Consider the following 13,761-nt stretch of genomic DNA (forward strand, 5'->3'; position numbering starts at 1 on the left):
GGATAAATGGTTCATTCTCTGATTGGCAACCAGTAACTAGTGGGGTGCTGAGACCCCAACTATTTACAATCTATATTAACGACTTGGAAGAGGGGACTGAGTGTAACGTAGCCAAGTTTGCTGACGATACAAAGATTGGAGGAAAAGCAATGTGTGAGGAGGACACAAAAAATCTGCGAAAGGACATAGACAGGCTAGGTGAGTGGGCACAAATTTGGCAGATGGAGTATAATGTTGGTCTGTGTGAGGTCATGCACTTTGGCAGAACAAAATCAAAGAGCAAGTTATTATTTAAATGGAGAAAGATTGCAAAGTGCCACAGTACAGCGGGACCTGGGGGTACTCGTGCATGAAAAACAAAAGGATAGTATGCAGGTACAGAAAATGATCAAGAAGGCCAATGGTATCTTGGACTCAAAGGGGATGGAGTATAAAAGCAGGGAAGTCTTGCTCCAGCTATATAAGGTATTGGTGAGGCCACACCTGGAATACTGCGTGCAGTTTTCGTTTCCATATTTACAAAAGGAGGCAGTTCAGAGAAGGTACACTAGGTTGATTCCGGGGATGAAGGGGTTGACTTATGAGGAAAGGTTGAGTAGGTTGGGCCTCTACTCATTGGAGTTCAGAAGAATGAGAGGTGATCTTATCGAAACGTATAAGATTATGAGGGGGCTTGACAAGGTGGATGCAGAGAGGATGTTTCCACTGATGGGGGAGACTAGAACTAGAGGGTATGATCTTAGAATAAGGGGCCGCCCATTTAAAACAGAGATGAGGAGAAATTTCTTCTCTCAGAGGGTTGTAAATCTGTGGAATTCGCTGCCTCAGAGAGCTGTGGAAGCTGGGACATTGAATAAATTTAAGACAGAAATAGACAATTTTTTAAACGATAAGTGGATAAGAGGTAGGGGAGTGGAGCTGAGTCCATGATCAGATCAGCCATGATCTTATTGAATGACGGAGCAGGCTCGAGGGGCCGTATGGCCTACTCCTGCTCCTATTTCTTATGTTCTTATGCTGGTATAGCTGATGTCGGCTATTGGGGCAGTACCACGGGCTATAAAGAAGAATCAGGCCAGGTTCATGCTCCTGGTCAATATTTTGTAACCATTTCTGCAAGGTGTGCATTTGTGAAATTGAGGTGAGGATGAGATTGACTTCAGTTGTGATACTTTCCCCATGGTTAACTAGAACATAAAGATGTCCAAAACTGTGGCCCTTGAAGACAAGAATATTTAATCCGATTTTCTGATTTGCTCTCTTTAACAAAAAAATTGTAAGATTGAGACTGTCTGATCAGCTGCTTCTGCTAGTTCCCTTCCTTCACCTAGCCCACCGGGCCAAACTTCCCCTATGGTTCCCCCCCCCCCCCCCGCCCTGCCATAACCCTGAACTCTCATCTTTCTCCAGTTTCTCTCCTATCTCCCCTTATGCCCTCTTCGAGCTTATCGTGTCCATGAGACCCACTTCCTGCTCCCTCGACCCTATTCCCACTTAGCAGCTGACCACCAAACCTCCCTTCCTGGCCCTTGTGTTAGCTGATATTGTTAATGGTGTTCTCTCCTCAAGTCCTGTCCCTCTCGCCTTCAAATCTTCCATCATCATCCCTCTCCTCAAAAAAACAACTCTTAAAGCCACTGTCTTTGCAAACCACCACCCTATCTCCAACCTCTCGTTTCTCTCCAAAGTCCTTAAATATGTTGTCGCCTCCCATATTCATGCCCACCTTCCCTGGAACTCCATGTTTGAATCCCTCCGATCAGGTTTCTGCTCTGCCGTAGTACTGAAACAGTTCTTATCAAAGTCACATATGACATTGTATGTGACTGTGACAAAGGTAAACTATCCCTCCTCATTCTTCGCGACCTGTCTGCAGCCTTTGACATGGCTGACCGTACCATCCTACTCCAACGCCTCTCCACCGTCGTCCAGCTGGGTGGGACTGCACTCTCCTGGCTCCATTCTTATCTACCTAATCATATCCAGAGAATCACCTGAAATGGCTTCTCTTCCCGCTCCTGCACCATTACCTCTGGTGACCCCAAGGATCTATACTTTGGCCCCTCCTATTTCTCATCTACATGCTGCCCCGCACCGATATCTTCCGTTTCCACATGTACGCTGACGACACCCAGCTCTACCTTATCACCATCTCTCTCCACCCCTCCACCATCTCTAAATTGTCAGACTGCTTGTCCAACATCCAGTACTGGATGAGCAGAAATTTCCTCCAAATAAATAGTGGGAAGGCCGAAGCCATTGTCTTCGGTCCTAGCTACGAACCGTTCCTTAGCCCCCGGCTTTATCCCTCTCCCTGGCATCTGTGTGAGGCTGAACTAGATTGTTCACAACCTTGGTGTCATATTTGACCCTAAGTTGAATTACGAACAACTATCTGCGCCATCACTAAGATCGCTAATTTCCACCTCTGGAATATTGCCGGACTCTGCCCCGCCTCAGCTCATCTGCTGCTGAAACCCTCAACCATGCAATTGTTACTTCTAGACTTGACTATTCCAATGCACTCCTGGCCACCCACGTTCTATGCTCCGTAAACTTGAGGGCATCCAAAACTCGGCAGCCCGTGTCCTAACTCGCATCAAGTCCCGTTCACCCATCACTCCTGTGCTCCCCCCCGCCCCCATTTCTCTGTAATTTCCTCCAACCCCACACCTTCCGAGATATCTGTGCTCCTCTAATTCTAAGTTCTTGTGCATCCCCGATTTGAATCACTCCATCATTGGTGGCCGTGCCTTCAGCTGCCTAGGCCCTAAGCTCTGGAATTCCCTCCCTAAACCTCTCTACCTTTTTTTCCTCCTTTAAGGTGCTCCTTAAAACCTACCTCTTTAACCAAACTTTTGGTCAGCTTTCGGTAATATCTCCTTATGTGGCTCGGTGTCAAATGTTTTATAGCACCTTGGGATGTTTTACTACGATCAGTGTGCTACATAAATACAAGTTGTTGTTGGGGCTGGAGGTTTGCAAAGGCACTGTTTACCTCTTTAGTGAAGAAATCCTAAATCAGAACACCGAGATCTGTTAGTATTGGCAACTGGAGGTATATGATAATGAATGCGAGCTAGAATTTAAACCTTACTGGCCCCAGAGGCAATAAGCCAATGCAGCCCCTGAAGACAAAAGCTTTGGACATTCTTGAATAAGACAGCTGCCACTCGCGTCTTGGGCTCAGCTTAAATATAAATCATTTTGACTTAAGTAAGGCTTCAACGAGCTGTTGGTGACCTTGAAACTACATCCAAGCATCTTCAGGTGGGGGAAATATGGAGGGCTGGGGAGGAATAGGGGATACGTATTTTTGAGAACATGGAGACTCAATTAAAAAATAGAGGGACTTTTGTAAAAAAACGTATTTGAAAAGCTGGAGGAGAACTTTTGGTACTTCAGAGGTTAAATACACAGCTCAGTGAGCTGCAGCTCTGAAGGAAAAATCTCTGCAGTCATTTCAACACAGCAGGTTGTTGGTGCCTGCACTGTTGGCAGCCTTGGGGTTAGCACAGCGGTGGGTGCAATAAGGGAATCTGCTGTGCTAGCGCTCAGAATGGAGGTGTCGGAAAGGGAAGAAAGATTACTCAGATGCTGGTGAAAGCGTTCTTATCGGAGAACCATCTTACTGTGACTTGCAGACAGGAAAATTAATGCTCCGAGGTATCTCCAAATGTATGCACGGAAGCAAGCAACCTCGTGAATTATTGAAGCTGCTATCTAGGGAAATGTGCATTATTGATGGAGTTGGGGTCTGTGTGTAGTATTATGGTTGGTCATTTGGACACATATATGAGCGACATGGGAATGTTCAGTTCAATCTGTAATTTAAAGGAAGAATTTAAATGGGTTACCAAGGTAAAGGAGCAGTATGCATTAACTAGCATTGTTGGCCAAATTGTGGAGCCACCTGAAAAATGTATTGGTAAAGCTAATTAGCTGGGCCTATTATTTATGGAAAACACAACCACTGCCTATGATTGTCATAGGCTGCTCAAAATCCATTGTTAAATATTGCGTTCGTCCTTATTTAATCAGAGCACACTTTACCTCATCAAAGTTGCGCAGACTATAGAAGGCGCAAGGACTTGGATGCAGGGGCTGTAGCTTCCAGGTTTGCTGTTGCCTTGCTAATATTGCAGCGTTACCAGCTTTTAAAATAAGAGGCAGTACCACTCTGCTACACGCAGATCCCATTCGCAAGGCGAGTGTGGGATCTTGTCATGCAAAATGTACTCACAGCTGGGTCAGCCACTGCAGCTGACTTGGAGAGTGGCGATATCGCTGAGTTAGAGGTAGAGTGGAACAGCTGTTCTTTTAAAGAAGCTGACCAGCCCTCAAGAGAATAAACTGATATTTTGAAAACAATTTAAAAATGATTTTTTTGATCGAAGGTACAAACGTAGACTTGTCTCTTTGCTTTCACATCCTGAGGGCGATCTGAAAGTGCTTCACAGTCAATGAATTATTTTGGACTTGTAAAAACTTTTGCTATGTAAATAAAAATGGCAGCTAATTCGAGTATTGCGAAATCCCATCAATGCCGTGAGATAAATGACCAGTTGGTGGTGTGGGTTAAGGGATATGTTGGCCAGGACCCAAGGAGAATTCCACTGCCCTTCTTCAAATATTGCAATTAGACCCACATTTAATGTGCAGGACAATAGTTTAATGTCTCGTCTGAAAGTCGGCATCTCCGACAATACAGCACTCCTTCAGTACTGCACTCGGGTGTCAGCTCAGATTATATGGTCAAGTCCTGGAGTGGGACTTGCAGGTTGATAATAACAACTATTCTTAAATTTCTGAAGCTCCCCAGTTACCTAGAGACTGAAAGCAACCCCAATGTGGCACAAAATCACACGCATCAAAAAGGCATATGGTCCCTGAAAATCATTAAAAAAATCATGAAAGAAGTCCATTTGGCCAACCTATCCTGTTCCTTCTACACAATCACTCAAAGGGTTGGTTGGCTTCTATTTCAAAGACTGCCTGGGGAACAACTCTGGGGGTGAAATTCCTCCATTAACAATGTTAACAGAAAATTGATCTATGTATAAAATGGGATTTAATGTTTTGTACTGTTGCTGATTTTCTTTTGCTAAAATTATAGACAGTGTTAACTCCTTAATATTTTATTATTGTATGTTAATAAGGCTGCTTGTTTGAACCATTCTGACAAAAAAGTTAGATCTTTGATATGCAAGAGAAATGTTTTCTGAAGCAAAGATTTTGAGAGCTAAAGCAAGTTTAATAAATTTTCATTGGGAATGTGCTCTTTTCTGTACAATCTTCAGTCCATTACCTTGTTGACTTTAAAATGAAAAGCCAAGTCTTGATACTTTAAAAAAAAAATGTTGAAATTAATTATTAAATCTTTAATGCAGTGTCAGAAACAAGAACGTGCAAAGTGCACAAAATTCTCAATGAGGCCGATGAGTACAGTTTATCCCCAAAGTTGCCAATCACCTTATCCCGTTTGCTTTGAATGGTTTCCAATCATCATTCTGTGTGATAATGTTTGAATTTGCAGCAAAATGGAGTAGAGAGGACCAGGTTAGTTACCGTTACTGTAACCATTTGTACCGTCTTTGAACTATATCTGGTTTTAACCTTTTTTCAGGTAATGGACATGGTTTTGGTTCTGAAGTGTGGGTCATTCTCAGGAAACGCTTGGATAATTTGCGTTTACACTTAAGTACTCAGAATGATGGCCATTTTTAACGTTTCCCCTTCGACTGTTATTCTTTCAGGTGGTACTTTGGGAAGATTACTCGAAGAGAATCGGAGCGAATGCTACTAAGTCCTGAAAATCCTAGAGGTACCTTTTTGGTCAGGGAGAGTGAGACCACAAAAGGTAATTATGAACGCAAATTAAATGAATTAAAAGCCTTTTTATAAATAGATTAAACTGGTTTCCTGGACTGTGGACCCTGTTTGCTCAGACTTAAAATTGATTTTATTTTTTGATATGACATGATACATATCGGCCTTAGTGATGCAGCATGTCAGTGTATTAATGTGCCATGGTAGTAGGCTTAAAACTGCAATTTTCCACTTGTCGGGTCTCCTGTCCCAACAATACCTCCAGGGGGCTGAGCTGAAATCAGTCGAAATCCATTCATCACAGAGGCTGAGAAATTGGAAGGAAATTTGCTCAGGGGGCGTTCGCGGGCATCTCCTTGCGAGCGAGTTACTGAAGAGGTCTTGGAGCAGGTCTTCTTGGCCTGTGAACAGTGTAATTGCTTGGGGAAATTGAAAGAAGAGCAGCAACTATGTTTTGGGTTTTTTGCCCTGTTTTTCCACTGGCCCAGAAGGATTTCGCAACTCACAACTTGCTGGCCAAACAGTGACCTTTATTTAATTACGCAGGTTGGAGATTTCAGCATGCAATATTTAAAATAAAATGACAACTGGGTTGCCAGTTAATACCGCCTAGGCCAGTGACCAGCGGTGATTTCAGAAACATTGGCTGAGCGTGTGACCAAACAGCTAGCTGGTCACCTTAGCAACAAATCAGTTCTAAATAGGACAAAGTAAACAGCACAGTCCTGAGGTGATATTTGTGCTACTTTCAATACCTAAGTAAATGAATGAGATTGTCATGTTCTCGTTCCTGTAACATCAGTGTTTTGACAACATTTTTCCGCAACAAACTGATGTCGACAAACCTGCTCAGACTCGCTGAAGAAGAATTAGCAGTGCTCGACAACATGTGAAACTGGAAACTAAACTGGGATGAAATGGCGGCCAGTGAAGTTTAGGGGGAAGGGCAGAGAGGAAGGATGCAAATTCATTTGTTGCCATTTTTTGGGGGGGGTGGAGGTGATTCACCATCATTTACAATCACAAACATTGATTGAAGTGGTTTCTAAACTTTACACCCACGTGTAAACATTTTCAATTTGCTCCAACAATCTGAGATGCATTTTGTCTGCTCTGAATGAGGTGCACAGAAAGCCTTTGTTCGAAATAACCTGCAAGTAGTGTGCAAAAATGTAGGATGTGGAAAGTGGTGCCTTCAGGCTATGTGTTGACAGCTTCTCTCCATTGCATTCCTCTTACTTTGCTGTTGCTTTGTAAAGAGCAAACGTGCGTTCTAGTTATTCAACATAGTGATAGAAAGAACAGTGGTACGCGGAAACTGTTTATGGTAAGAAACACAAAGCGTTTCCATTTTGACGCGTAGCACGTGTCCCGTTTCATAAAATCATAGAATGGTTACGGCACAGAAGGAAGCCATTCGGCCCGTCGAGCCCGTGCCAGCTCTCCGCAAGAGAGCACTTCAGCTAGTCCCACTCCCCCACCCTTTCCCTGTTGCCCTGCACATTTTTTCTTTCAGGTACTTATCCAACTCCCATTTGAAAGCCATAATTGAATCTGCCTCCACCATCCTTTCAGGCAGTGCATTCCCAGATCCATATGCTTTTATGTGACAATTTATAAATGGGGTACCCTGTACAAATGAACAAAATAGGTCTGACATGAGGCTAGAAATGTTCCTTTGGCTTCAGTATGTTGCATTGAAATACTGCTACAATATGGGCATCTCCTCTACATAACAACACGAGGTCAAATTTCAAGCCCTTCCTCCGACTCCCTACTCTCCATATAGGGGTGTCAGTCGACGTCACGCTAAAAGTATAGTTACAGAGAGGTCTTCTGATGCTGAGGAATCCTAAACAATGTGGCTTTTATATTTGAGGTTGTGGTATAACTGAGAAATGTTGCTGCAAGAGGCTAGTACACTGCAAGGTCTGTGTGGGTAATACGAGAATCAGATTGCACTGATTTCACTATCGGGAGATTTTCATTTTGAAAAAATTTATCTTTTTGAAGTTGAGCCCCTGACTGAAGTTTTGAAACAACAAAGCTATAGTTGAACAATGATTGATTATTATAATGACTTCATCAATTTAGGACAAAAGTAATCCTCCGGTTCGCAGGCATTTTAAACATCCAACCCCGGATTTAAAAAAAACATCTTGAATCTTGGATGAGTGAGAGGATTTATATTAACCAAATTAAATGGCTTCTCTTAGTTCAAAAAAATCAAAGGCCAAGGTCATTAATGAAAATGTTAAAGTTGTTGGCTGAGGTCAAACATCTGAATCTGAGAGGGGGATCGTGAGATACAGTCAGAATGAGAAATCCCATTGTGGCCAGAGGCAGAGCAGTGTGAAAAGTAGGTCACTGAATAAATAAAAGCTAGTTCTTTCCCTTGCTCTCAAGGCACAACATCATAGACGTGCTTCAGATCCCAGCAGTAAGTTCAATTATCGCAACCCATTAAATATCCCACACAAATATCGTAACCCTTTACTGTGTAAAATGGCCGAGTAAGTCAGATAGTTAATTGGCTGTAGCATTGCAGCTTTATATTCAACTGAAGTGATTGGGAGATTCTCATTCCAGTGCTCGATGTTGCATTTCAGAAATAAACACTGGAAATTTGTTTTCACCCTGATTACGTATTGATAGCGTGCTGAATGAACAAAGAATCTTAAGAACATTCTCATGAGTTTCTGCAGAAGCTAAATTCTGAGTGTCTGGTTTACTAACTTGTCACCTGATCAGACTATTCTGTTGCCAAAGGCAGTGTTGCAGTCATTCCTGCACTAGACTGAGGGTTGAGCAGATGGAGTCCTCAACCTGGCAGCAGAATGCTGTTACTATTTATTGTTTTGTGAATTCCTGTGCTTAACAAAATGATGGCTATTAGTGCTAACGAATAGAATATTTCCCCATCTCCTGCATCCAATGAAGGCATTGAGTACCCCCTAAGTGAGGAATAGCACAATGAACTACAGAATAAAGCTCTTATCATCATCATCATCGAACGAGGATGACTTGCTTCCACAAGAGTTCACAGATGTTTCAATGAAGGACCCGATGTTCCAGTCCTGAACTCCAACTGAGGGGGTGGAAGATGCCTGTGCGTGGATTTTTTGTTAACGTGTGGGGACCATTGCACATCAGCCACCACACGGGCTCGACAGAGTTCGGCCTTTATCCAGTGGCAAGGGTTGAACCAGGACAACTGGAGACCTGCTATGCTGCACGGATCTAGTGCGCACATGTCGCAGTGTGGGCTGGCCTGTGCTGCTTCTGGACCCTCGGCTCTTCTGGGCCCCGTACCCTTACTCGCCGCACTTTTGCCCACGATGTTCCAGGGCCCGGCGCTCCAGCTCTATTTATAGCCCCGACCTGCGGTGGTGTTCTCACACAGGTCGGGGCGGTCCATGATGTTCTTCTAAAGCTCTTCTAACTCAGTGCCAGCATCAGTGCCACCGTCACCTTTCCAGTTTCTACACCAGCCTGTTTCATGGCCTCTCTGAGTGAAATTGTCAAATTCGGGGTAGCTTTGTATTGTGGACTAATGATACAAGCCCAGTTGAGACTGATTTTATGTAGGATTCTGCCAGTCAATAGAAAGAAGGAAGGCTCATCTGACTCATTAATCTAGTTGAACTGATAAGTCACCCAAGAGGATCCCAAGTACCTGTGTCGATTTCCGTCTCCTAATGTGAATGGAAAATCTCGACTGACTTCACCGCTGCCAACAGGACATCAGGAGGTTTTCCGGGTGGAAGCTGTCAAAAGGGATCCTCTGGATAACTTTTAAGGTGTGGGACAAAATCCTCTTCTTGTTGGCTGAGAATCCTGCATAGACTGGGAGACTCAGAGTTGTCGTGGCAACCATATTTCTCTCCATACCTATAGCATTATATGTTGCTGACAATTAAATTGATAACATAAAATAAATACGTATAGTCTGGGCTGCATTGGAACGGAAGTTGCAGAGGTGAAAGGATAATGTACTGATCCATTGCATTATCCAAGTCTAGATGTTCATTTATTTATTCATTAGAAGTTCTGCAAAGTGATTAAAGAATAATAATTGCCATCAGCACAGACGAGCCAGATGTCATTCTTGCAATACAATTAATATTTTTGTGCTACTAACACCATCATTAAGTATAGCAAACAAAGGAAAATAGATTTTCCATAAGAATGTGCCCACTTAATTTTGTACATGAGAATACATCAAAGAATGGAGCTAGTTAAATTATCCCAAAGATCATTTAAAATATCCGAATAATTAAAACTCTGTTGCCTAGCACATGACTGTAGTGTCACACGTCTCAAAGGCATCGCACTGTCCAGAAGGTAAAAAACTACAAAGGTTTAAAATTAATACTGGCTGTTAAACTAACCACGGTGATTGGTTCACATTCAGTGGGATACTTGAGCAATTAAAACACATTCGATGGTTACCAAGAAACAGTCAGTAACCTCCATAGCCCAACCAATCAACCCTCTCAAAAAGTTTACCTGTTGTTGTTGTGGCGACCATATTTCTCTCTATACTTATCACATTATATGTTGCTGACAATTAAATTGATAACATAAAATAAATACATTTAAAAATGAAGCAATTCTTTGATTAAAAAAACCCTCTGCATCAATTTTACCCAGAACAAGCTGATCTCTCTCCCTGAGTCCAGGGCTTTAGGCCCATATTGGTGGCCTTAGCGCCTGCTGCCGCTGAGTTTTGCTGCTGTTTTCCACTCTCTCCCAGTTTCCACTTGGGCTGGAGTGGGCGGGAGGGGAGTACCGCTGGGAACTGCTGATGTCCTCTGGTGGCCAAGTAGTGTAAGTGGCCTCCCGCCCGCCGAGGTGCCAGATTGGTGCGGGTGGGAGTCGGCGCCAGCAGTGGGAAGGACCGCTGCTGTGGAGGCAGGTCTAACCCCGACGGCAGGCACAAAGACCCCCCTGAAAGAAAAGTATAGTGAACATCTTTAAAACATTTTTTTTTACAGTGACTTACAGCGGCAGCAATGGGGTCCCCTGAAGGTGTTCCTGTGTTTTTTTTTGGTAATGTTTTTTACTTCTCAGAGTTCCCCCCCCCCCTCCCTGGGCCGGACTCCATCCTCAGTGGACATCAAGCTCATTTGCCACCGAGATTGAGAGCTCCTGCCCGCTGTCGCCAGTCGATACCGCCACCTCTTTCAGAGGAAGCTTTCAGGCAAAGTACCGTCCGGTCTCTCGGTGGCCATCGGCGGTCCTTTGGGCAGCAACTGGGCAGGCCTTGCAGCTCATGAAAATCAGGGCCATAGGTTTCTTCTGTTCCCAGAGCTAGCAGTCTTCACCTTCATCTTGTCTCTCTGTATTTCCTCTGCTGTACCCATACACAGATTGTTGGGCCTCTCACTGCCACTTTGCACAAGCATGAATCAAGACCTGAGCTTTTCCATTCTTTCCTTGCCTGGCTTTCTCTCTGCATTTTTCTCCACTGCTAAGCAAGATATAAAATCGGGGCTGCAATGCCAATCTGCTTGTCAGACACTCGGTCGACTCAAGCACAAGGCCTGAGGCCAGTCCACTACTAATGAGGAAATGAAATGGAACAGGAGAGGAGCAGAGGGGGTCATGACTTGAATTCAGAACTGGATATCAGCAAATGGGTCAGGTGGATAGGGGGTTGTGCCCACCCCAAAGATTATGTGAAAAGCATCTGAAATTCAGCAAAAATGGTAGGTACCTGAGTAACTCCCAGAACAGTGCTATCTAGTGGTGGGAGATCTGCAAATACAGTATGATGGGTAAATGTTGAACATACATAAGAAATAGGAGCAGGAGTAGGCCATTTGGTCCCTCGAGCCTGCTCCACCATTCAATAAGATCATGGCTGATCTGATCATGGACTCAGTTCCACTTCCCTGCCCGCTCCCCATAACCCTTTACTCCCTTATCGCTCAAAAATCTGACTATCTCCACCTTAAATATATTCAATGACCCAGCCTCCACAGCTCTCTGAGGCAGAGAATTCCATAGATTTACAACCCTCCCTGCATCTACCTTGTCGAGCCCCCTCATTATCTTATAAGTTTCAATAAGATCACCTCTCATTCTTCTGAACTCCAATGTGTATAGGCCCAACCTACGCAACCTATCCTCATAACTCAACCCCCTCATCTCCGGAATCAACCTAGTGAACCTTCTCTGAACAGCCTCCAATGCAAGTATATCCTTCCTTAAATATGGAGAAGAAAACCGTATACAGTACTCCAGGTGTGGCCTCACCAATACCCTGTACAGTTGTAGCAGGACTTCTCTGCTTTTATACTCTATCCCCCTTGCAATAAAGGCCAACATTCCATTTGCCTTCCTGATTACTTGCTGTACCTGCATGCTAACTTTTTGTGTTTCATGCACAAGGACCCCCAGGTCCCTATGTACCGCAGCACTTTGCAATTTTTCTCCATTTAAATTATAATTTGCTTTTCTATTATTTCTGCCAAAGTGGATAACCTTACATTTTCCTACATAGGTTCTTCATGTTATAAAACGTTGTCGTAGGGGTCTCCATTTATAATTGTTGTCATACCAAGTTTGACTCAAAATTAGAAGTAACGTTAATGTGAAGAAAAGGTGCATGCCGTTTAATATGTTGTAGATATATGTATGTTCTATAGAGCATTACCTGGTAGAATACTCAGCATTTTGTGTCACTTAGAGTGACTAAAGCAGCAGGACACCTATTCCTTTTTAATAGCCCATCTGCAATCTCGTATAATGCTTAGATTGCTGAAAGGTGTTCTCACTGATGCAGCATATTGATTTTTAGACTAAATTAGTTCAGCCTACAAAGCAATATAGCATGAAATTTAGTGTTTCAGGCCTTGAATGTCTTGCAGAATGCACAGGTCTTTGAACCAACTGTGAAGTCGATTTGTATGCAAGTCAAATCCTAGTATGAATCAAAAGTTTATCCAAGTCCCAGTTGGTTTTATGGTACTATGTGGTAGGTCCTCTTGTATGCAAGTCATGTCTGTCCATAAATTTCTTTCAGTCTTGCCTGGGCTTTATTGATGGGCCTTAACATTTCTACGCCTCGGGTGGGTATTTTATTTGAAGAATGTCGGAACGTTCCAGGCATAATTACCTGAGTTAAATATTTAGTTTTCTGTGGTCATATGGTCACAGGATCAAAATATTTCACAGCTGCCCAGATGTGCCTGTTCTATCACACGGTATCTCCTCATGTTGCAATGCTGTACAGTGAACACTTGAAATGTCTGATGCTTGGCACTATCAGGACTCTGATACAAACAGATGTTTATCAATGTTCCTCCCTTGTCTTCTCTCCTCCCCGAGTCAATTAATCTAACTGGGATATAGCTCTACAGCTGTAAAAAATACTCTCCAGTATCTGACCTAAGCAGCCTATGTTCACGTGTGAACCTAGACGGTGAATGTTGGCAGGCCATTTGGGGCGGGGGGGGGCGGGGGGGGGGTCACACCCTAAACTCCACAATATCCTGATCTGACGCCACAGGTGTGCATTTCCAGAATCAGTCACAAGGCGACGACGAGCAGATTTATTTGCCCCTCCCTGGCCCATTGTACCCCCTCTGCTATCCCAGCTTTGATCAGTTATGTCAGCCCAATCTAGGGATCGAACCGTGGCCCTTTCTTATCTGTATGGCTTTGTACCACAATGAAATTATGTCATTGGGAAGCGGGGAGGGTGGGGGGGAAGAGTTAACTTAATGCATCTGACAATTGAATACGATACCAGTTCACAACAACCTCACACGATATACTATTTTTTTGTTCTAAAACAGCTGAAAATACCAAGCTGTATGTTGATTGTAATTAGCACAGCAAAATTAGGTCTCAAATCGATAATGGGTAAGGTTGGTATGGGATATATTAAGTACCGTTGTACTTTTAAAATTTTCTTGCCAATAC

General features: G+C 43.5%; 1 protein-coding gene across 2 annotated transcripts in view; it reads left to right on the forward strand.

Annotated features, from left to right (window-relative positions):
* Window positions 1-13,761, forward strand: part of LOC139277587 (proto-oncogene tyrosine-protein kinase Src) — a 178,249-nt gene that overhangs the window by 133,614 nt on the left and 30,874 nt on the right. For both annotated transcript variants that reach the window (XM_070896262.1, XM_070896263.1), the window contains one exon: window positions 5,757-5,860. In XM_070896262.1, coding sequence (XP_070752363.1) covers window positions 5,757-5,860 — 104 coding nt within the window. The remainder of the gene's footprint in view (window positions 1-5,756; window positions 5,861-13,761) is intronic.

The sequence above is a fragment of the Pristiophorus japonicus genome, chromosome 12, assembly GCF_044704955.1.
Source record: "Pristiophorus japonicus isolate sPriJap1 chromosome 12, sPriJap1.hap1, whole genome shotgun sequence".
Taxonomy (NCBI): Eukaryota; Metazoa; Chordata; class Chondrichthyes; family Pristiophoridae; genus Pristiophorus; species Pristiophorus japonicus.